The 24848-nt window shown below is 38.9% G+C and overlaps 1 protein-coding gene across 6 annotated transcripts; it reads left to right on the top strand.

The window, feature by feature from the left end:
- Positions 1–385: 385 nt before the first annotated feature.
- Positions 386–24383, top strand: LOC133613853 (tetratricopeptide repeat protein 21B-like). Of its 6 annotated transcripts, none has more exons than XM_072914449.1 (29): positions 387–572; positions 7645–7774; positions 7840–7950; positions 8013–8179; positions 8242–8355; positions 8505–8662; positions 8769–8853; positions 8964–9062; positions 9133–9325; positions 9415–9512; positions 10411–10611; positions 10687–10816; positions 11772–11929; positions 12066–12272; positions 12380–12618; positions 12741–12813; positions 13153–13263; positions 13334–13472; positions 13695–13801; positions 14041–14229; positions 14381–14491; positions 14924–15005; positions 15082–15232; positions 15314–15472; positions 15533–15728; positions 16072–16293; positions 23793–23913; positions 23985–24052; positions 24126–24383. In XM_072914449.1, exons 1-29 carry the CDS (start codon positions 420–422, stop codon positions 24201–24203), a joined length of 4050 nt encoding a protein of 1349 aa, XP_072770550.1. In that variant the 5' UTR covers positions 387–419; the 3' UTR covers positions 24204–24383. The 6 variants fall into 6 exon arrangements, with proteins under 6 accessions (XP_061827681.1, XP_072770550.1, XP_061827684.1 ...); XM_061971696.1 differs by having other exon boundaries at positions 388–572; positions 16069–16293; XM_061971699.1 differs by lacking the exon at positions 8769–8853 and having other exon boundaries at positions 388–572; positions 8993–9062; positions 16069–16293.
- Positions 24384–24848: the final 465 nt, after the last annotated feature.

Raw genomic sequence — 24848 nt, 5'->3', positions numbered from 1 at the left:
ATTTCCGGTCTTGATGAGCGAGCTCATTCCTTTTCAAAATGGGGGTTATTGCAGTTGGGCGTCACGGGAAAATAACAACAACTTATGTATACGTTTATTTTTTCCCCTCATTGTTTTTCACATAATTATAATTGCGTTTTTATTTTTTTTTTCCCAGTAAAAAGATACAAGTAGCTTGTGGTAACAAGCGTAGCGTTCGATATCCCCCTATTAATTCCACTAAATGGTTTGGTCCTCACTACTATTTGGAGTGCTGATTAATTATTGTACTTAGTTTTTTTGCTTTTGGATATTTATTTTTAATATTATGCTTTTTGCATCATTTGATTAAAATTGATGTTTTTAATTTTCTTTCGCCGTCCAGTCAACGCTCATTGGTCATAACATTAGGTACACCTACAAGGTCTTTGTTGCGTCACATGTTGTTCTCAGCAGATGCTTTAATGCAACAAAGTGCATGTGGTGACGGTGCAGCTAATTGTAAACATGCTTTAATGCAACATTGTAAACATACTTTAATGCGGAAACTCCAATCACAGACATACAAAATGGAGAATAAAGACACAACAATGGTAAGAGCATAACCTTTCAGTTTAGAAGCGCTATAAACTACAGCAAATTACATTTCGTGTGGTAATACAATTTGAATGAGCCCGTTTTTCTGTGTTTGAAAATCGTTTCCATTGATCAATAACAACAAATATAACTAAAACTATGAAAACTTAATGAAAAAAACAGGGATTTTGTCATTGGAGCTCAAGGACTGTCAACAAGTTGCAGGGACACAAATTGTGGTGGAAAATACATAAAATATCCCTAAAAAACCTTATACTGCCAAAAAAAGCCTAGCACGTCTGTCAACTAGCCGAGAATGATCATTGGTTTTGTCTTCAGCTAACAGGCTAGCCGAGAATGAAAGTGCTGTTCATATATGACCATGGCCGCTTTTACACTGCACACTAAATGTGATTATTTTGCCCTCATATGACACATATCATGCCAGTCTAAACGCTAAGTACTTCAAATCTCACCAGGAGGTAGCTTGAATCCGAAAAGAATTCGAGCTTTTCAAATGCGACTGCAGTCTTAACGGAAATGCGACCTAAATGCGACTTTTACGTCATCTCTGAACATGATACGTCTTTCGTGTGCGCAGGTAAATACGCTTCATCACAAAATCCAGTTTCGTTCAGCAAAGTATTTTTTGCGAAGTCAATAGTGCACAAATAATAGACCATATATATATATATACAGGGACGTGCACATGATTATAGAGGGGCAGGGGCTCAAAGTCAGAAAAGGGCAGGACATTTTTTTTGGTCCTTTACACAATATGGAAATTAATGTAAAATTAAATTTGCTGATAGGAAGCTAACTACTTAGCTGTGTGTCCTTTGTAGGTAAAAGTGATTGCCATTTCTTTTGTGTCAACAAATTATTGTCATAATGAGTTAATTCACATTATCATAGGCTTGGAAGACACGAAAAGCAACAAAACACTGGTTTATTATTAGGCTATTTATTGTTAAAGATAAGCACTTTAATATTGAACATTGAACAGTGCAACATGAACTTTGAAAAAAAGATACAAAAATAAATACCCAAATGGAAAAAACTTCAATGTGAAAATCTGTCCTTCTTCCCTTAACTTGATGAAAACACCATCAAGTTGTAACTTATGGTCTTTCTCACTTAATGCTCAGACTAAACAACTGAAACGCAATACAGGGCCAAAAATATGGACCAGGGGCCAGTAGAGGGCTGTAGGATGGAGGCCACCCATACCCAAATATGCTCCTCAATGTAAATTCAGGGCTTCCATGAAATGCTGTGAAATCAGTGCACAATCAGTAGCCAAACCTTCTGGGGGCCATGTCCCTGTAGATGTTGATCACATCATTGTGATTTATGACTACGTCTTTTTCAATGGAGAGGAGAAGGAGATCAGACAGCCTCTCTTCTGTGCATAGGCATCTGAGTGAGTTTTTGACCAGCTTCAGTTTAGAAAAAGACCTCTCTACTGTGGCAGTGGACACTGGAATCGTGGCATATGTTTTCATCATTTCTTCCAGTGCTGGAAAGATGTCATATCCACTGTTGTCTCTTAGTGTTCTTAAGATCCCCTTCAGGGTGAGAGTGTCAAAGTCACAATAAACTTTATATCTAAACCTCTACTGTGAGAGAAATGTGATCCGCCGTAAACACAGTGCATTTTATTTTGAAAATTAACCCCGTGTTTTATTTTGTATTTTGTACACTACTTCCTGTCCCGCACGATCCGCTCTGCTCTGTGCGGAAATGATGTGCCGTTCTCAATTGATGCGCCGTGCTCCGACGTCCGGCAAAAACAGAAGCTGACACATTGAATAATAGAATAATACAGCGTTTTTCTGAAATATTACCCATATTAGATGCTGAACAAGTGAACGGCGACTAGACCATAACTCACAGGTTCAAGTTGCTCCACTCTCTCTCCTCTCACTTACTCACTCACTCGCCCTCTCTCTCTCTCTCTCTGGCGGAAGCGGCAGGCTCAAACAACCCGGTATTACAAGAAAACGTGGAGTTTTTGTACCGCTGTTTTTTTTGTTTTGTTTGTTTTTTACATCCCTGACAGGAATTTATTAATGTTGTTTACAGAGGAAAAAAAAAAAAAAAAAAAACACACACAGGCAGAGGGCACTTTTTAAGACGAGGCAAAAAAGGGCAGGGGCTCAAGCACCCATAGGGCCCTATGTGTGCACGTGCCTGTGTATATATATATATATATATATATATATATATATATATATATATATATATATATATATATATACATATACATATATATATATATATATATATATATATATATCAGTGACGTGCGGTCACTAGAGGCAGGTGAGGCGGGGCCTCACGTGCCTGCCATCATGGAAAGAAAAAAATGTAAAAAGAAAAAAAAAAAAAAATTGTTATATGTATCCAGTGATTATACTATAAAGTTATTTTCCATTTAACTTCACCAGTTTTAGATTATTTTTATTCAAAATCGCTGAATTTTCACATTTGCCGTTCAAATACTGAGAAGAGACGGTGCGGTGAACAGCAGCCAGTCGAGGCACGTCACTCAGTGCCTCAACATGGACGGACTCGGCTAACTGCTTGTCTGCTGTGCAGTGAGACTGTATTGCTATATGAACTATATTATACATTTCCATAGTTTAGTTAGCTGAGGTATATAATGTACAGTGTATTTTGTCAACAACTGTATGTGTGTAAAGTATTTATTGTGCTGAGCGATCATAAAACTGCTGCGAAGACGCACTGGCTGAGGCTCGCGTAACTCCGCCTCCTGGTGCTTAAGGCACCTTCGCCGCAGACTGCACCCCCCGACGAGAGCGCCACACCAACCAAAGCCCACACCCTCCACGTACAAGACCGAATCCACCCAAAAAAAGTCACTTAACAAGAAGCCAAAAAGTGCAAAAACAACATTGCTCGCGCCGGAGGAGCCGTAAACGACTGCAAGGACACAACATTAGGTACACCTGCAGACTGCAGCACGGATTTCATATTTCATTCATTCACAACTCCTCCAACACGAACACCACTGTTCCCACACTTATGAGTAAAGGTAAGACCATAATAACGTTTTTTTTATTAAATGTGCTTTTTTGTGTGCTACAGTTTGTATGTGTAAAGTTAAAGTTAAGTTAAAGCAGGGGCGTGCGTCACTAGCTTTTAAGGACAGGGGGGGCTTTGCCCCCAGGAGATGCACAGGATGCGAGCGAATGTTACGCACGAGCACAAAACTTCACAAACGGCTAACAAAGACTTAGAAATTATTCATTGTTATTATTATCATTTTTTAAAAAATGCACGGGACGAAATGAAATGCTCCCCGGGACGATGGCTTTTAACCATATATTTTCTTTTTCTTTTTATGTATTTATTCATTTTACATTTTATATTAAATGTCTTGGTTTTTCCTCCCTCTGAAAATCCTATTAAATGTTTAACAAGCCCATCCATCCATCCATCCATTTTCTATATATATATATATATATATATCCATCCATCCATCCATTTTCTTCCGCTTATTCCCTTGGGGGTCGCGGGAGGCGCTGGAGCCTATCTCAGCTACAATCGGGCGGAAGGTGGCGTACACCCTGGACAAGTCGCCACCTCATCGCAGGGCCAACACAGATAGACAGACAACATTCACACTCACATTCACACACTAGGGCCAATTTAGTTTTGCCAATCAACCTATCCCCAGGTGCATGTCTTTGGAGATATATATATATATCCCCAGGTGCATGTCTTTGGAGATATATATATATATATATATATATATATATATATATATATATATATATATATATATACATACATACATACATACATACATACATACATACATACATATATATGTATATATATATATATATGTATATATATACGTATGTATGTGTATATATATATATACATATATATTTATATATATACACATATATATGTATATATATATATATATATATATATGTATATATGTATATATACGTATGTATGTATATATATATATATATATATATATATATATATATATACTATATATATACTGTATACTATATATATATACATACATATATATTTGTATGTATATATATATATATATATATATATATATATATATATATATATATATATATATATATATATATATATATATATACTGTGTATATATATATAAATAGATATACAAACCCCGTTTCCATATGAGTTGGGAAATTCTGTTAGATGTAAATATAAACGGAATACAATGATGTGCAAATCCTTTTCAACCCATATTCAATTGAATGCACTACAAAGCCAAGATATTTGATGTTCAAACTCATACATTTTTTTTTTTTTTTTTTGCAAATAATAATTAACTTACAATTTCATGGCTGCAACACGTGCCAAAGTAGTTGGGAAAGGGCATGTTCACCACTGTGTTACATGGCCTTTCCTTTTAACAATCCTCAGTAAACATTTGGGAACTGAGGAGACACATTTTTTAAGCTTCTCACTTGGAAGTCTTTCCCATTCTTGCTTGATGTACAGCTTAAGTTGTTCAACAGTCCGGGGGTCTCCGTTGTGGTATTTTAGGCTTCATAATGCGCCACACATTTTCAATGGGAGACAGGCCTGGACTACAGGCAGTCCAATCTAGTACCCGCACTCGTTTACTATGAAGCCACGTTGATGTAACACGTGGCTTGGCATTGTCTTGCTGAAATAAGCAGGGGCGTCCATGGTAACGTTGGTTGGATGGCAATATATGTTGCTCCAAAACCTGTATGTACTTTTCAGCATTAATGGCGCCTTCACAGATGTGTAAGTTACCCATGTCTTGGGCATTAATACACCCCCATACCATCACAGATGGTGGCTTTTTAACTTTGCGCCTATAACAATCCGGATGGTTCTTTTCCTCTTTGGTCCGGAGGACACGACGTCCACAGTTTCCATAAACAATTTGAAATTCCTCTTTGGTCCGGAGGACACGACGCCCACAGTTTCCAAAAACAATTTGAAATGTGGACTCGTCAGACCACAGAACACTTTTCCACTTTGTATCAGTCCATCTTAGATGAGCTCAGGCCCAGCGAAGCCGACGGCGTTTCTGGGTTTTGTTGATAAACGGTTTTCGCCTTTCATAGGAGAGTTTTAAGTTGCACCTACAGATGTAGCGACCAACTGTAGTTACTGACAGTGGGTTTCTGAAGTGTTCCTGAGCCCATGTGGTGATATCCTTTACACACTGATGTCGCTTGTTGATGCAGTACAGCCTGAGGGATCGAAGGTCACGGGCTTACGTGCAGTGATTTCTCCAGATTCTCTGAACCCTTTGATGATATTACAGACCGTAGATGGTGAAATCCCTAAATTCCTTGCAATAGCTGGTTGAGAAAGGTTTTTCTTAAACTGTTCAACAATTTGCTCACGCATAACATGTGCGGCTTCTGCACGCACACACAATTGAATGCAACGCATACCTCATCAAAAGCGATGCAGGTTACACTGAGGGTAGCCGAATAAAAAACTTTAACACTGTTAGAAATATACGCCACACTGTGAATCCACACCAAACAAGAATGACAAACACATTTCGGGAGAACATCCGCACAGTAACACAACATAAACACAACAGAACAAATACCCAGAACCATTTGCAGCACTAACTCTTCCGGGACGCTACAAGGTGTGTGTGTGTGTGTGTGTGTGTGGGGGGGGGGGGGGGGGGGGGGGGGGGGGGGGGTTTGGTGGTAGCGGGGTTGTATTTTGTAGCGTCCCAGAAGAGTTAGTGCTGCAAAGGATTCTGGGTATTTGTTCTGTTGTGTTTATGTTGTGTTATGGTGCAGATGTTCTCCCGAAATGTGTTTGTCATTCTTGTTTGGTGTGGACTCACAGTGTGGCGTATATTTCTAACAGTGTTAACGTTTTTTATACTGGCACCCTCAGTGTAACCTGTATCGTTGTTGATGAAGTATGCGTTGCATTAACTCGTGTGTGCGTACAGAAGCCGCATATATCTTGTGGCTGGGTCTGAACGATGTTAGAATGGAGGAAAAGTGGACGTGACGATAGCTCGTAGAGTTCGTTAAAGGCAGTGCATTTAAGGCACGCCCCCAAGACTGTGGTCCGGGTGGACGAGATATAATGACTGATGAACACCTTCGTTCGATAATGAAGGTTGCCTCAATTCAAAGCCTGAGCCCCGACATAAATGAACTAGCATCCAAGAAAAGATGGCAGGTATCTGGCTTGGGCACATCAGATTAGATCAGTGTGTTGCACACTGAGCAGTTTAAAGTCCTGAATGGTTGTTTTATTCATTGTTATTTTATTTTCAAATTTATTAGCCTGTGGAAAAAGTTAATGTTGATATTTACCTCATAAGGCTGCAAATAGAAAAGAGGCATTCCATTTTTATTTAAATTGTATTTGATATGCCATTGACATTTTTTAATTATTATTATTATTATTTGAAACTCGATTTTGCATGTCACTATAAAGTTATATAAGCCTTGCTTGTTAAATATTCAATGCAAAACTTGTTTGGGTCCCTATTAAAAGGTTAATTTGTTCAACCTTGGCCCGCGGCTTTGTTCAGTTTTCAATTTTGGCCCACTCTGTATTTGAGTTTGACACCCCTGGTCTAAACGGTCAGCTGGAAAAAATGGGATTGAAAAAAAAAAATGGTTTCGTCCACTTTGACCTTCAGTGTAAACATAGCCTATGTGTTGTTGCAAATGTCTGATTTATGTCAGCTATTATATTGCACAAAGTACAGAGTTACAGTGGAAATGTCAAAAGTGGATAAAGTGCAAAATGATGCTTCTTGGGAGCGACACACAAGCCAAACAGCTCAATAACATTAAGTTCCAGACACACAAAAGGGCGTGTATGACTGTATGTTAATAGTATGGCTAACTTAAATAATGTTTAAACTGTCTGAATTCAAGCATCAAGTCTATATTTTGGGCAACAAACTATGAATATAAGTTAGGGCCGCTAAAATATACTTCAAATATGTTGAAAGATACAGTATATCTGTCATGGCCCATAACGGTGTTTGGCTATTTTAATAATCTAAGACAGATGTTTTTTTGTTCCTAGGCTTTGATCAGATACTATTGCAATGAAAAATATTTCAACAATGTTGTCAACACTGCAGCAGCTGCACAGAAGACTTTTCGTAGTGACCCTATCTTCAGTGTCTTCCATGCATATGGCATCTTGATGCAAGGTAAGCTGCAATCAAAGAGTCAAATGGAACAATACTCAATTGTACTTTTCAACATTCATCCACAGGTCAAGTTCGAGAAGCCACGGCAGAGCTGAACTCAATAAAAGATAGAGCCGAGGTGTCTCTCTGCACTATGATGGCACTTATCTATGCAGAGAGAAAAAAGATAAAACCAGGTTCGGCAACAGCGTCATTTTGAATGTGGAGGATATTCTAATGGTTATCTTTGGATTCACAGACAAAGATGTTATTCATGAACTTGAAGCTAAAATCCGGGAGGATCGCAAAAGTGCATCTCCGCAGAGTCTGTATCATGCTGGGATGTTTCTTTGGATGTTAGGCCGGAATGATAAAGCTCGAGAATACACGGAGCGGATGATCAAAATGACCAATGGCTCTCAAGAGGTGAGACGTCAAAGTTAGTGCGGAGGTTCTGATGTGTGTAAAACTGACTGACTGTTGTTCAGGGGGTAATCCTGAAAGCATGGATAGACGTGACGTGTGGGAAAGATGATCATGCCAGAAAGGCTGAAAAATACTTTGATGAAGGACTAAAAGATGTTTTTGCATTAATGGGAAAGGTGAGAATATTCCTTTTTGTGCTTATTTTGATTCCTGAGATTAGTCATATTGGTGTCTACCTTGGAATTATTTCCTTGTAGCATTTGAGACTATCCAACTTTTTACACATTTAAATAATTTTTTTTTGAGTGTCATGTGACTCTTGCAGGCACAGTACTGCGAGTACTGTCAAAATTACTCTGGAGCATTAGATGTGGTTAACAGAGTAATTGCCAGTTTCCCAGACTTCCTGCCTGCACTCATTAAGAAGATGAAGTTGTTTTTAAGGATGCAAGACTGGGAGCAAACCATCGATGCAGCAATCAGGTAAATACTGTAATATAAAAGTGACTGCAAGCCACTTTACTGTAATGAGCTCAAACATTTTGGCAGGTGGCTTCTAATACAAACCAACCCACATATCTTGTTGCAGCATTTTACAAATGGATAAAAACAATCTGGATGCCCTACATATGATGACTCTGTATTCTTTATGTATCACTGGAGATATGACAGAGGTACATAAACAAACTTGAACCGTATAAAGTAACAAACCGGCAGAAAATCCCATTTGAAAGTTAAATGCTGCTATTCTTCAAACTCATTCTTGCTGTATCCCACATGGCAGTCAGTAAAGAATCTTTCCAAATTCATCAGCAGTCTGGAGGACCTGGAACCACACAACCCTGAGCTTGCTTACAAGATGTGTATCCCATTTAGCAGAGTGGTGAGAAATTCATTGTCCGTTTTTGTCACAGTTTGGGTGTAATTTGTGAACATTTTTCGATTCCTTCCAGTGTGGCCGTAACGAGAAAGTCATTGAGCAGGTGGTCAGAATGGTGGAGAAAGCCTTCATTGTGACATCAGGAAACTCTGATATTGCCACAGAATTGGGGTACCTCATGGTTCTTCAGGGTAAAATCAAGGAGGCTATGGAGTGGTACAAGACTGCCATGGCTCTGGACGAGACCAGTCTCTCTGCATTGACTGGTAAGCTGAAAAAGTTTATGATAAAGCACTGCAGCATGGGTCGAGTCCCTTGAAAATGAATAGTGTCTATTGTTTTTTTCACTGCACAGGCATCATTTGGTGTCAGTTGATGGAAGGCTTCCTAGAAGAAGCAGAGAAAGATTTGGAATTTCTGACAGAAATTCAACAAACCACTGGAAAATCAGGAGTAAAAATCTTCACTTTTCTATTCTACCTATGTTTCAGGTTCATATGATTATCTAACAAGAAGGAGCACTTGCTCTGGTTAGGGATTGTGTTACTGTAGTGTTTTGAACCGATGTTCATCTTCAATATTGTTGTGGTCCACAATCAAGACCACTTTAACTTAATGGGGGCTTCCAGAGCTGATGGAAGTTGTGGAACCCCCAAACCTAAACATTCCCCACACGCCATAACTGCAACACCCCACCCTGAAAATACAGTTTGAAAAAAATACATTAATTCTTTTGTGACGGGCTCGTGTACATCTGTGCAAGTGTCCGGGAGATTGCCAGTGCTTTTAAAAAGTCTGTATTCAGCACGCTTGCCTATCACACCCAGGGGCGCCGAAAAGGGGGGGTAAAGGAGACGGATTCTAGGGGCCCATGATGGAGGGGGGCCCAGAGAGGCCCCTAATGATGATGAAATTATAATACAGAAAAAATAATGACACTGTGTTGGGGGCCCTGTAAAGATTCTTTTCATGGGGCCCAAAATCCCTAGCGGCGCCCCTGATCACACCGACAACATGAGTTTGCGCCTCGCTAGCTCGCAGCATGGAGAGAAAACAATGCAGCCAAGAGAGATAGTACACAAAAGCAGAGCTGTCTTTGACAGCAATGAACAACAATCATTGCATTTCACCTTCAAAATGGGATTCATGGGATTCAGCCCAGGTAAGCCCGTGTTTTAAGACGGACCACAATGCAGCTAGCTTTGACTCTGTATTCTCAGCCAATGCTAGCACATAGCCACTGGAGAACCCCAGACTTGGTCCCAAGCCTGGATATATGGGGGCAGTGGGTAGTCTGCTTTATATAGAACACCTTATTTCTCTTGAGTAAGTCATTTTTCAATGTCATTAGGACATCCTTTATCTGCGTGCACTTGTGGCAGTTAAAGAACAGCGTCCTCTAGAAGAGGTTACCAAGCTCCTAGATGGTGCAGTGGAAACCCACTTCTCTTCTCTGCATGGTCTACCTCTGAGTTTGGAGTACTTTCAGAAGTTCAACCCTGATTTCCTGCTGGAGATTGCCAAGGAGTATCTTGCTCTGTGTCCTACTAAGGTACCACTTAGGCTTTAAGTTTTTTTAACTTAAAGGGGGATTGTTAGAAAATTACCTTGACTGTTTTTACTTTAGCCTGCCACGCAAGGTCGGTCCCCTGCTCCACAGCTCAGGCGCTGTGCAGCGTTGTTGGACACAGTGGTAAAGATGGTGCCAGGCCTCCTTCAAGGGGTCTTCCTGCAAGCCAAAGTCCGATATCAGTCTGGTGAGGATTACATTGTGTTCTAAATGTGTTGTAAATGTTCAATTTTTTAGATACACAGTTATGATCAAAAGCGTACATACACTTGTAAAGAAAATCATGTCATGGCTGTCTTGAGTTTCCAATAATTTCTACAACTCTTATTTTTTTGTGATAGAGTGATTGGAGCACATACTTGTTGGTCACAAAAAACATTCATGAAGTTTGCTTCTTTTATGAATTTATTATGGGTCTACTGAAAATGTGAGCAAATCTGCGGGGTCAAAAGTATACATACAGCAATGTTAATATTTGCTTACATGTCCCTTGGCAAGTTTCACTGCAATAAGGTGCTTTTGGTAGCCATCCACAAGCTTCTGGTTGAATTTTTGACCACAACATTGGTGCAGTTCAGCTAAATGTGTTGGTTTTCTGACATGGACTTGTTTCTTCAGCATTGTCCACATGTTTAAGTCAGGATTTTTGGGAAGGCCATTCTAAAACCTTCATTCTAGCCTGACTTAGCCAATCCTTTACCACTTTTGACGTGTATTTGGGGTCATTGTCCTGTTGAAACACCCAACTGCGTCCAAGACCCAACCTCCGGGCTGATGATTTTAGCTTGTCCTGAAGAATTTGGAGCTAATCCTCCTTTTTCATTGTCCCATTTAAAGCACCAGTTCCATTGGCAGCAAAACAGGCCCAGAGCATAATACTACCACCACCATGCTTGACGGTAGGCATGGTGTTCTTAAAGGCCTCACCTTTTCTCCTCCAAACATATTTCTGGGTATTGTGGCCAAACAGCTCCATTTTTGTTTCATCTGACTACAGAACTTTCCTCCAGAAGGTCTTATCTTTGTCCATGTGATTGATTGAAATTGAGCTTTGGGTCTTGGACGCAAGACAGCCATGACATGATGTTCTTTACACGTGTATGTACACTTTTGACCAGGACTGTATGTCTGGGTTTATTCAGGTGATGTTGATGCTGCTCAGAGCAGTCTACATCACTGCCTGGAACAGTGTCCTTCTCACACAGACGCTCATCTACTCATGGCAAGGATCCACTTGCTGCGCAGAAATTTTTCTTTGTGTTTCCAGTCGCTGGAACTTTGCCTCAGTCATAACTTTCAGGTAAGATCATCAAATGAATCATGTTGCCAGTTCACAAAGTTCACAGAGTTTTGGTTCTGGAGTTATACTTTGATGTTGGTGCCGCTTTTAAATTTCAAACCTGGATCTCTAAAGCTCCATCACATTTCTATTCCAGATTCGAGAACATCCATTGTACCTTCTGATAAAAGCCCAGGCAAAGAAACAAATGGGAGAGCTGACCGAGGCCATTAATATTTTACAAATGGCAATGAGTCTTGTAGAGATCTGCAAGTCAAAAAACAAAACCATTGAGCTGAGTCCTACAGACTGTGCCTCCATCTTCTTGGAATTAGCTGAGGCTTTGCGTCTCAGTGATAAACAGGTATGATGCACTAAATCGGTTCGTCACACATAAAATGGTGGTGTCCAATGTGAAATATTTAAATCTTTTAAATTGGTATATACATAATTTCATATTCAATATTACAGCACGAAGCAGCCAAAGTCATGCAGGATGCCATTAACGAGTTTTTGGGAACTCCTGAAGAGCTTCGTGTCACTATTGCCAATGTTGACTTTGCATTGCTGCATGGTGATACTGAGGTGGCACTGAGCATGCTCATTAACGTTACATCTGACCAGCCATACTACATCCAAGCCAAGGAAAAGATGGCCGACATATACTTGAACCACAAAAAGGACACACGTTTATATGTAAGCTGTTACAGGTGAGCAGAAAATCCTATGCATGTATTCACCAGAAAAAGAAGTGCAACAGTCTATCAATGGACAAGAACCTCCACAGACCAACTCTCTTTCATGTTGTGCTATATTTTGGTGTATTATCCAGGGAGGTAGTGGACAAGCTACCCAGTGCTCACACATATGTCTTACTAGGGGAAGCGTACATGCACATTTTAGAGGTAGGTAATTACAACTTGTGTTTTATACAGTAAAATGTGATTATTTTTCCAAAGCTGCTGAGCCCATCCTGTAGTCTTCTGGCTTCATATAATGAAACCCAAAAAATGACAACAACTATGGAAGACCTGTCACATGCTGGCCATTGTGGGTATTGAAAAATGAGCAATAACAAGGAAAGAGTCCTTTATGCTGTGGCTGTTTACATATTGAGATTGTGGATTTCTGCCCTCCTTGTGCTTTCCACATTTTGAAAATACAATTTACATAAATGCCTGTAGATTATTTTTGAAACAAAAAAACTTACCCTACCACTCATCCTAAAATAAGTCAATCCTTAGCCGGAGAAAGCCATTGAAATCTATGAGCATGCGCTCGAGAAAAACCCATATGATGGAGCTCTTGTCAGCAAGTTTGGTAAACTACTGGTCAAGACACATTACTTTCACAAGGTTCGTACTTCATTTCTAATGATGGTAATGTTATTCTGGAACCCAGTGTTGACCAACCCTGTCTTAACAGGCAATACATTACTATGAAGCTGCCCTAAAGACCGGACAACAGAGTATCCTGCGCTATGACTTGGCTGAGCTGCTGTTGAAGATGAAACAATATGACCGCTGCAAAATAGTTCTGGATGATGCTCTGTCCCATGAGCCAGGTAAGCAGCCAAACACAGTCAAACATCATTTTGGATCATAACTTTTGAAAATAGTCTCTAAATTTCAATAAAAGCAAAACAACTTGAAGATACATTTTCAATGGACAGCAATGTTCAGTATCCTGAGAAATGTCAGTTAAGAAAATTGTAAAAAGCCTCAAAGTGTTTAGCACATGTGAGTTTAACAGAATTGTAACATTTCTTTTCTATCAACCATCAAAGGGAGTAGACTATGCACACTATCAGAGGATTGTCGTTATTTGATGCTGTTGACAAAGGTCCAAAACAAAGTGGACAAAGCTGAAGAAGCCTTAATATCCCTACATAGGGTAAGTAGTTCTAGTTCACTGGTTGTTTTTTAAGACATGATGCTTGTTTATTTTGTATAAAAATTATACGGCATTATCGCTGATCAAGGCAAGCATGAAAAAAACTAATACATATATTAGATTGTACAGTTCACTATTTAATTCATACATTATAGTAGCCATAGCAACAGCTTTTAATTGTGTTTCTATGTGGATGATGGGTCCTATTCTTCTTAAGAAATAAACCATACTGTTGATAGGCGCAAGATGTCCAGGCCAAGGCGCTGAAGCGAGTAGAGTTGGAGGATCCTGACGCCATCCCCAGGCAGAAGCAGCTCGCCGCCCAGATCTGTGCTGAGATGGCGCAACACTACACAAGTCAGAGGGTTTACGAGAGTGCCATCAAGTCCTACAAAGAAGCTCTTGTGTATTGTGAGACTGACCACAAGGTTGGTACTGCTTACCAAAACATCCTATGTCCTAGAGAAAGCTGTGGTTGACTAGCCTGATCATCTTGGATCTTATCCCGATTTGTATCAACTTTGTTGGATGATGCAGTGGAATATCATTTATTCACAAAGCAAACTATTTCTACTGTAGGTGATGCTGCAGTTGGCGCAGATTTTCTTCACCCTAGACGAGGTGGATGCGTGCCAGGAGCAATGCAATGTCATCTTAAAGAATGACCAATTTAATGAAGATGCAAATCTGGTGTGTGTGTCTTTAAGTTAGGACAAATTATGTCAAAATATTATTAGTACATTTTTGTTTCAAGCTGGTGTAAAATTGTGAATTGGAAATTTCAATTCAATTCATTTGAATAATTTTAACTGAATGGGCTCCAACCCACAGGATGTTAAATATGAATTTGATTTGGAATCACAGAAAGTGGAATTCCATTAATTTAAATTTAGAGCAATTCCGTACATCAGGTAGCAGGAAGAATTGGTCATGTTTGGGTGGAAAGGTCTACTGGAATGCCAAGTAGCTCCAGCAGCTTGCAGGAGAGGAAACCAGATACTTTCTACACTCAATTAAAATTCATGAAATTGAATTGGAAAATATGAGACGTTCCTAATTCATTTCATAATTTTGGGCAAGGCAAATTAGAGTATTAGTTTTACAACATGTGTTTGTGTTTAGATGATGGCTGACCTTATGTTCAGGAAACATGACTATGAACAGGCCATTTTCTGCTATCAGCGACTGTTGGAACGCAAGCCAGGTGCAAAATCAACATGTTTGTTAGAAGTCAGAGAATATCTTTGCTCGACATCTGAACTTTTATTTTGTCATTTCAGACAACTACCCTACCTTTTCACGCTTTATTGACCTGCTGAGGAGGACAGGAAAGTTGGAAGACGTGCCAATACTTTTTTATAGAGCAGAACAGCATTCTTCCAAGGCCAAGTTTGACCCTGGCTTTATCTACTGTAAGGGACTTTATCTTTGGTAAGTTTGCAATGTGTTTTTGTACAATTATAGTGCCGTTGGTTTTCTACATTATTCTAGAACATAGTGCTTGTCGCTCAGGTACACAGGAGAACCTAATGCTGCTCTGCAACACCTCAACCAGGCACGGAAAGACACTAAGTGGGGTCAAAACGCTCTCTATAAGATGATTGAAATCTACCTAAATCTGAATAATGACACCATGGGAATAGAATTATTTCAAACAGATTGCGGAACTGGGTAAGAAGATTGATTACGCTAGAGCCCTTTGGCTGGACATTCAACACATTCTCTCATCAGAACCTACACAGAAAAGCAGGAGATGCAGTTGGTTGCTGTGACCACAGCTCAGCAGCTACTGACGGAGATAAAGCCAGAGACACCAGCAGGACACGCACACCTTCGTATCCTGGATAATTATTGCTTACTGGCGACTAATCCAAAGACCAACATAGAAAAAGCCATCTCTGTTTTCACAGAGATAGCAACAAGTATGGTAAGTGGAAAAGTGAAGTTCCCTCATTGACCCAAATATAAGACTATTTTCTCTTAAAAAATTGAATGTATGAAAAAGAAAGGCCATCTCATATTTAAGGTTGGGAGATTCACAAACCAACTGAGTTCTCAAATGAATTCTTCTTTAAGGGAGTCAGGTACTTTAAGGTAGTCAGAGCTTATTTTCATGTCACTCGCAAACAGTTGATTGTCATGGAGGGAGTGGTTGTCTCATTAAGATCAATTGTTAATGGAGTTATGTGAAATCAGTAAACACAAAGGGGATAGTCTAGTGCATCCGTCTTGATCCTTTACAACCAGGATGTCTTGCTTGACTTCAGAAGGACCACGTACCAGCCCTGTTGGCCATGGCATCAGCCTTCATGATGGTGAAACAACTAGCTCAAGCCAGGAACCAACTCAAACGTATAGCAAAGATGACTTGGAATATTGTTGATGCTGACGAATTTGAGAAGAGCTGGCTGCTCCTGGCTGATATCTACATCCATTCAGGGAAGTACGACCTGGCCGATGACTTCCTAAAGAGATGCCTTAACTACAACAAGGTCGGTCCCAATTTCCACATACGATATTGTTGCTTCACATACATTAGAACTATTTTAACATCATGACATTCTCTGTGTTCCCCTTTATGTTCTGTTAAAACTGTGTTGCTAAACAATAGACAAGACCACACGTTTTAGTGAAAAACTAACAATGCAGATAATAGAATTAATCTGTTTTGCCCATAAGGCACTCTAAAAGAAAACATTAAAAAATGCTCCATTTATATGCAGCTGTTCCATCCATCCATTTTCTACCGCTTATTCCCTTTGGGGTTGCCGGGGGCGCTGGAGCCTATCTCAGCTACAATCGGGCGGAAGGCGGGGTACACCCTGGACAAGTCGCCACCTCATCGCAGGGCCAACACAGATAGACAGACAACATTCACACTCACATTCACACACTAGGGCCAATTTAGTGTTGTCAAAGCTAAAACAGAGGAACTACTTTTTTGGCGTTGTGGCACAGGGGACGGCGTGGCGAAGTTGGGAGAGTGGCCGTGCCAGCAATCTGAGGGTTGCTGGTTCAATCCCCACCTTCTACCATCCTAGTCACGTCCGTTGTGTCCTTGAGCAAGACACTTCACCCTTGCTCCTGATGGGACTGGTTAGCGCCGTGCATGGCAGCTCCCGCCATCAGTGTGTGAATGTGTGAATGTGTGTGTGTGAATGGGTGAATGTGGAAAATAGTGTCAAAGCGCTTTGAGTTCCTTAAAAAAAAAGGTAGAAAAGCGCTATACAAGTACGACCCATTTACCATTTACCATTTACCATTGCATTGCTCACACCAAAACCTTTAACTGTCTTCTTGTCCTTTACTGAGACTTCCTCTAGCTTCTCTACTAGCTTCTTTTTATTCTACTAAGTACTAGCTAGCTTCAGCTGTTAACAACGTTGTTTGCAACCTGTCATAAAATAAAGAAGAAGCAACTGAAGCAGCTTACAGTATGTTGTATTGCCTATGAGTAGGGATGTCCGATAATGGCTTTTTGCCGATATCCGATATTGTCCAACTCTTGAATTACCGATACCGATATCAACCGATACCGATATATACAGTCGTGGAATTAACACATTATTATGCCTAATTTGGACAACCAGGTATGGTGAAGATAAGTTTTTTTTTATTTATTTATTTATAAAATAAAATAAGATAAATAAATTAAAAACATTCAACAAAAAAGAAAGTAAAACAATATAAAAACAGTTACATAGAAACTAGTAATTAATGAAAATGAGTAAAATTAACTTAAAGGTTAGTACTATTAGTGGACCAGCAGCACGCACAATCATGTGTGCTTACGGACTGTATCCCTTGCAGACTGTATTGATATATATTGATATATAATGTAGGAACCAGAATATTAATAACAGAAAGAAACAACCCTTTTGTGTGAATGAGTGTAAATGGGGGAGTGAGTTTTTTTGGGTTGGTGCACTAATTGTAAGTGTATCTTGTGTTTTTTATGTTGATTTAATAAAAAAAAAAAAAAAAAAAAACCGATACCGATTATAAAAAAAAGATACCGATAATTTCTGATATTACATTTTAAAGCATTTATCTCTACCTATGAGTTTGGAAAAGTTCACGCTTGATCTTAAATCATGACTCTCACATCAATCAATCAATCAATCAAAGTTGATTCATATAGTCCTTAACCACAAGTGTCTCAAAGGGCTGCACAAGCCACAACGACATCCTTGGCTCAGATCCCACATCAGGGCAAGAAAAAAACTCAACCCAATTGGAACAACGAGAAACCTTAAAAAGGGACCGCAGATGTGGGGACCCACGCTCTGGGAATCACTAATAAGCCGGAGTTCTTTGAACGCAGATTTCTTGCCGGTACATATGGTACAATACAATCAGTAAGATAGACCCTTTATTTTATACCTAAGTAGTAAAACCTTAAAGTCACATCTTAAGTGCACAGGAAGACAGTGCAGGTGAGACACTATATACATGTATATATATATATATATATATATATATATATATATATATATATATATAATGTATGTGTGTGTATATATATGTATGTATGTATATGTATGTATGTATATGTATGTGTATATGTATGTGTATATGTATATAGGTATATAAAGGTGTATACAGTATAGCAGAGGTGGGACCAAGTCATTGTTTTGCAAGTCACAAGTAAGTCTCAAGTCTTTGCCCTCAAGTCTCGAGTCAAGTCCCGAGTCAAGGCAGGCAAGTCCCGAGTCAAGTCCAAAGTCAAGACTGGAAAGTCTCAAGTCAAGTCCCAAGTCCTGCATTTTGAGTTTCGCGTCCTTTCAAGTTCTTTTAACCACAGACATATTTACACAGATTGTGTATGCTTTTAAAACGCTGTATTTATTTATTAAAACAAGTGCATTTGAAATTGAAGGAAAGAAAATAGTGCTGACATTGCACTTCATAATAGCACTATTAACCAGTCATTTTAAACATTTAACTCATCCCTTTACAGAATAAACACATTTGAAAAAACAAGTGCATCTGTACCGGTACTTATTTGCACAAAAGTGTTAACATTGTATTTCCATGGCATATTGCGTTGTAACTAGTTCCACAGCAGTTTCTATCCTGATATATCTCATTGATTGCGTACACATGAGAACATAACATTGAACAGAGTTGTACTTTTTAGATGTCAGGGCCCTATGCAATATGTACACATATTCTTAATATAGTATACATTTTAACTGACCTTTATTTAATTATTGTCTTTTTGTAGGTGGCTAAAATACGCGGTTCTGCTGACCGCCGTCTAACGTTACGTTACTGTGTGTGATACATTGACTAACGTAACGTTATGTGTAGGTACCTCATGCAACCCTGCTTAAAAAAAATCACTTGACAAAAAGTATGAATAAGGTAGCGAACTGCAGTGGACGCAACAGATTGCCGTGTTTGCAATGATGTTATAACCATAGACATCTTATAAGTAGACGCAGCATTGGCTGCTGTGACGCGAGCAATTTGGCCGCCATCTTGAAGTGGTGATGAGGAGCCGGCGAGCAGCCTAAACTGACAGTTGACAGGTAGAAAACAAAGATGGTGTTCAGCGTTTTCCTGCTCAAATGAGCGGACTGTTGAAAATAGGAATCGGGGGATTACTTTTCACAAGTAAGGTTTAACATTAACGTACTTTTGGTTGTATTTTGTGAAAAGAATATTACCACAGAGTTGAGAAGGAGCAAAGATCTTCAATATTTGTATGTAAAAATCACAAATAAATCTTCTGGAGGAGGATGACCCTCATACAGGGGTTTGGTTTACAAACTTTCAGCCCCACCTAAAACAAAATTCACCAGCCATCACTGATTATGATGCATTCTCATTTTAGGCAAAATATAAGACAATACTTTCTTAACAGTATAATTGTAACCAGGAATAAGTCTTCAAGTAACAATATTCAAATACTAACATTGTTGGGTAAGACAGAATTTGGTTTTATTCTGAATCCAGTGAAACAGATTGGTGGTTTTAGCTGAAAAAAAGACTTTCAGGTGTTTATATATGTTTATGTTTAAATATTTGGCAGACGCTTTTATCCAAAGCGACATACATAAAAAATACATATAAAACAATCACTGTAAACATTATCATTTAAGGGAAGAATGTTATACAAAATATCAATATAAAGTGTCAAGACAGAATAAACTCTCTGCTGCTGCAGCAACAGAGATACAGTCTATAAGATATATAGATATCTAATGTATTCATACATTGTTTATGTAGGCTATACGCATGTATATATAACCTAATCATATTGTTTCTTCAATTCAAAAATAGCTGACCGTTTTTTTCCCCCCTTCTCTGGGATTATATTCCCAGTTTTGATCTCGGACGTCTGGTCACTTATAGCGTATAAGAATATTATATTACTGTTAAGCAAACTATGAATAATAAAACACGCCAAAACATGTGTCCTTTATCATAGCTACACGTATGACAAAAAAACGCATAAAAATCAGTGGTATTCAGTGAGGTAAGAGGAATTAAATGCGCTGACAGTTCATTGCTCCTGCCAAATTAATTGCGCTGAGTGGAGCGGATCACCACTCCAAGATGGCGGCCCCGCGTCTCGTCAGCGCCAGTAGGCAGTAGCGATCGATGCTGCGTCTACTTATAAGATGTCTATGGTTATAACGTTAGCAGTGAGTTTACAGCCTCACTGATTTAACTACACAGCAAATAAAAGTTACGTTACTTAGCCAATAAACGTTAGCTTACATTCAAAACTCACCCTTCTTCGTGCAACTTCAAATGTCGAACGAAGTTGGAAGTTGTTGAGTCTCCGCCTGTAATATTCGAACTGCGTGTTTTGCATACTGCAATTCGTTTTTTGTTGACCAAGTCGTAGTTTTTATATCCAAACGAAACTATCTTTGGCATAATTTTCCCTCACTGGCGCATTGTTTGACAGCTCTTCTGCATTGGTTGTCCTGCAATTTGATTGAATGAATGCTGTTGTTGAAAACAACGTGGATTTAATTTGATTGGCTGTTGTACTGAGAGCACACACGCTGACAGACAGCATACACGCTGACAGACACACACGTACAAAATGAAGGATACGGAGCGCTCCTGAATAACTTTTTAATATTTGGGTTTTGGGGAAAGTAGCAAGTCTTGTCAAGTCAAAAGGCTCAAGTCCAAGTGAAGTCACAAGTCATTGATGTTAAAGTCTAAGTCGAGTTGCAAGTCTCTTTACATTTTGTCAAGTCGAGTCTAAAGTCATCAAATTCATGACTCGAGTCCACACCTCTGCAGTATAGGTATATAAACGTATATACATATGATCAAACTTTCTTGTCAAAAGTCTAGCAGACACATTCTGTACCAAGTGTAATATTTTAATGCTAGACATAGGGAGACATGAAAATAATAGGTTACAATAATGGAGACGAGACGCAACGAACGCATGAATGATGATCTCAGCGTCACTGGTGGACAAAATGGAACACATTTTAGTGATATTACGGAGATGAAAGAAGGCCGTTTTAGTAACAATCTTAATGTGTGACTCAAATGAGAGAGTTGTTTTAGTAACAATCTTAATGTGTGACTCAAATGAGAGAGTTGTTTTGGTAACACTCTTAATGACTCAAACGAGAGAGTTGTTTTAGTAACACTCTTAATGTGTGACTCAAACGAGAGAGTTGTTTTAGTAACACTCTTAATGTGTGACTCAAACGAGAGAATTGTTTTAGTAACACTCATGTGTGACTCAAATGAGAATGTTGTTTTAGTAACACTCTTAATGTGTGACTCAATCGAGAGAGTTGTTTTAGTAACACTCTTAATGTGTGACTCAAACGAGAGAGTTGTTTTAGTAACACTCTTAATGTGTGACTCAAACGAGAGAGTTGTTTTAGTAACACTCTTAATGTGTGACTCAAACGAGAGAGTTGGGTCGAAGATAATACCCAAATTCTTTACCAAGTCACTTTGTGTCATTGTTTGGTTGTCACATGTTAAGGTGGTATTATTAAATAGTTGTACAATTGTTTGGCTGTCACATGCTAAGGTGGTATTATTAAATAGTTGTACAATTGTTTGGTTGTCACATGTTAAGGTGGTATTATTAAATAGTTGTATAATTGTTTGGTTGTCAAATGTTAAGATGGTATTATTAAATAGTTGTATAATTGTTTGGTTGTCACATGTTAAGGTGGTATTATTAAATAGGGGTATATTTGTTTGGTTGTCACATGTTAAGGTGGTATTATTAAATAGGTGTATAATTGTTTGGCTGTCAAATGTTAAGGTGGTATTATTAAATAAGTGTCGTGACTAGCAGGACCGATAATCAGCATTTCCGTTTTCTTAGCGTTGAGTTGCAATAAGTTAGCGAACATCCATTGTTTAATTTCATTAGGACACGCCTCCAGGTGATTGTTTAATTTCATTAAGACACGCCTCCAGGTGATTGTTTAATTTCATTAAGACACGCCTCCAGGTGATTGTTTAATTTCATTAAGACACGCCTCCAGGTGATTGTTTAATTTCATTAAGACAAGCCTCCAGGTGATTGTTTAATTTCATTAAGACACGCCTCCAGGTGATTGTTTCATTTCATTAAGACACACCTCCAGGTGATTGTTTAATTTCATTAAGACACGCCTACAGGTGATTGTTTAATTTCATTAAGACACGCCTACAGGTGATTCTTTAATTTCATTAAGACACGCCTCCAGGTGATTCTTTAATTTCATCAAGATACGCCTCCAGGTGATTGTTTAATTTCATTAAGACACACCTCCAGTTTAATTTCATTAAGACACGCCTCCAGGTGATTGTTTAATTTCATTAAGACACACCTCCAGTTTAATTTCATTAAGACACGCCTCCAGGTGATTGTTTAATTTCATTAAGACACGCCTCCAGGTGATTGTTTAATTTCATTAAGACACGCCTCCAGGTGATTGTTTAATTTCATTAAGACACGCCTTCAGGTGATTGTTTAATTTCATTAAGACTCGCCTCCAGTTTAATTTCATTAAGACACGCCTCCAGGTGATTGTTTGATTTCATTAAGACACGCCTCCAGGTGATTGTTTAATTTCATTAAGACACGCCTCCAGGTGATTGTTTAATTTCATTAAGATACGCCTCCAGGTGATTGTTTAATTTCATTAAGACACACCTCCAGTTTAATTTAATTAAGACACGCCTCCAGGTGATTGTTTAATTTCATTAAGACACGCCTCCAGGTGATTGTTTAATTTCATTAAGACACGCCTCCAGGTGATTGTTTAATTTCATTAAGACACGCCTCCAGGTGATTGTTTAATTTCACTAAGACACGCCTCCAGTTTAATTTCATTAAGACACGCCTCCAGGTGATTGTTTAATTTCATTAAGACACGCCTCCAGTTTAATTTCATTAAGACACGCCTCCAGGTGATTGTTTAATTTCATTAAGACACGCCTCCAGGTGATTGTTTAATTTCATTAAGACACGCCTCCAGGTGATTGTTTAATTTCATTAAGACACGCCTCCAGGTGACTACAATCCGGCGTGTTGGTCATGTTTAAGGGCATGTAGAGTTGGGTGTCATCATACTAACAGTGAACGCTAACAGGTATGATGTGTCATCATCCTAACAGTGAACAGTGAATGTAGATGCTGAAGAGTCCAGTATGAAAACCGAGACTCATGTTTTGTAACAATTTTGAAACCAAGTCATAGTAAAAATGGGATGTAAAAAAACGAGGCAACCTCTGTATCTCTTCTGGCTACAGAAAATAATGCAGCCAAATCAGACATTAACTATAAATTATGGAAACATGTTTGCCATCTGTTTGTTTGTCAAAGAGATTGTTATTATAATTGAACATGTTTGCTTAACACCATGAAACATTCAACATAAAGGGATGGCTATGAACAGATAGATCTACAATTGTGCTGATAAATGGGGAAAAGCAGTGAACATTTGAGCTATTCCTATTGTATACTCCTCAAACTGCAGTCTTTACATGTTCTCTGCAGTCATGCTTTAAAGCTTTTGCATATCGGGCTTTCATCATGGAAAAAGAGCAGGCGTTCAGCGATGCAGCCTTCAACTATAAATTGGCTTGGAAATATGGAAATGAGTCCAACCCAACTATTGGTTTGTCACTGTCTACAGATCCATTCATAAGTCATGTCCATGAATACTAACATGTGTCAGGTGGCTTTCAGGGTACAAACTTGCTTTGAACTACTTGAAAGCAAAACAACATTTGGATGCCATAGATGTGAGCAATAAAGTGAGATAATATTCTGTTTAGTTTAGTTGTGTAATCCTAGATGATCTTTCATGAGTATGCTTTGCTTCTACAGGTACTTGCTACTTACCCAACATATGCAAGGATCAGAAAGGACATCTTGGAGTCATCTTACGCTGCTTTGAGACCGTAGGAATATCCAACACTGACGTGTGTGTTCCTGACTTCTACACCTTTCACAGCAAATTGCGGATTGCTGTACAATTAAATGGCATGTGTTGTTGCACATGCTGTCCAGCTAGGGACAAACGTACAAGGGTTACAAGTTACTACACAACACAACTCTCAGCCACAACACCATTGCAGAAAACGCGACCGCCGCAACACAACAACAAAGGCACAACACAACAACATAAAGCCGCAACACAACAACTTTCAGCTACAGCACCATTGCAAAAACCACAACACACGCAAACACCACAACAACATAAAGCAACTAAATGAGGCAATTCCTTGTGTGTGAATGCTCCAATGCTGAAGTTGAACTGAAATCCTGGAATTTTTTTTTTAGAATTGTTGAAGTAGAGCACACAATTCCCAAACAGGCTGAATATTTTGAAGTTGGAACAGTTTGAATCAAATGACAAATGTGGGATTTGTGGAACTTTGAAGAATGTCCCATTCATTTCAATGAGACTTTCCCAAAAATGTGGGAATTTCTGGAAAAGCGGGAATTTTTTAGAAAATGGTAAGAAAAAAACAAAAAAAAATTGAACGGTCTGAATGAGTTGGAATGGTTGGTGTTGGACTTTTTCTAATCGGTCAAGAAATGTCGAAG

Source organism: Nerophis lumbriciformis, linkage group LG13 (genome assembly GCF_033978685.3).
Source record: "Nerophis lumbriciformis linkage group LG13, RoL_Nlum_v2.1, whole genome shotgun sequence".
NCBI classification, from domain to species: domain Eukaryota; kingdom Metazoa; phylum Chordata; class Actinopteri; order Syngnathiformes; family Syngnathidae; genus Nerophis; species Nerophis lumbriciformis.
The sequence above is the reverse complement of the archived record's forward strand: the minus strand, read 5'-3'. Positions and strand labels throughout refer to the sequence as shown.

Excerpts from the sequence above, each read along its gene's own strand:
- LOC133613853 (XM_061971696.1), top strand. The coding sequence starts at position 420 with ATGTTGTTCTCAGCAGATGCTTTAATGCAACAAAGTGCATGTGGTGAC. Across the intron at positions 7,951-8,012 it reads GAGAAAAAAGATAAAACCAG|ACAAAGATGTTATTCATGAA; the intron begins GTTCGGCAACAG and ends TTGGATTCACAG. Across the intron at positions 15,473-15,532 it reads CAAACAGATTGCGGAACTGG|AACCTACACAGAAAAGCAGG; the intron begins GTAAGAAGATTG and ends TTCTCTCATCAG.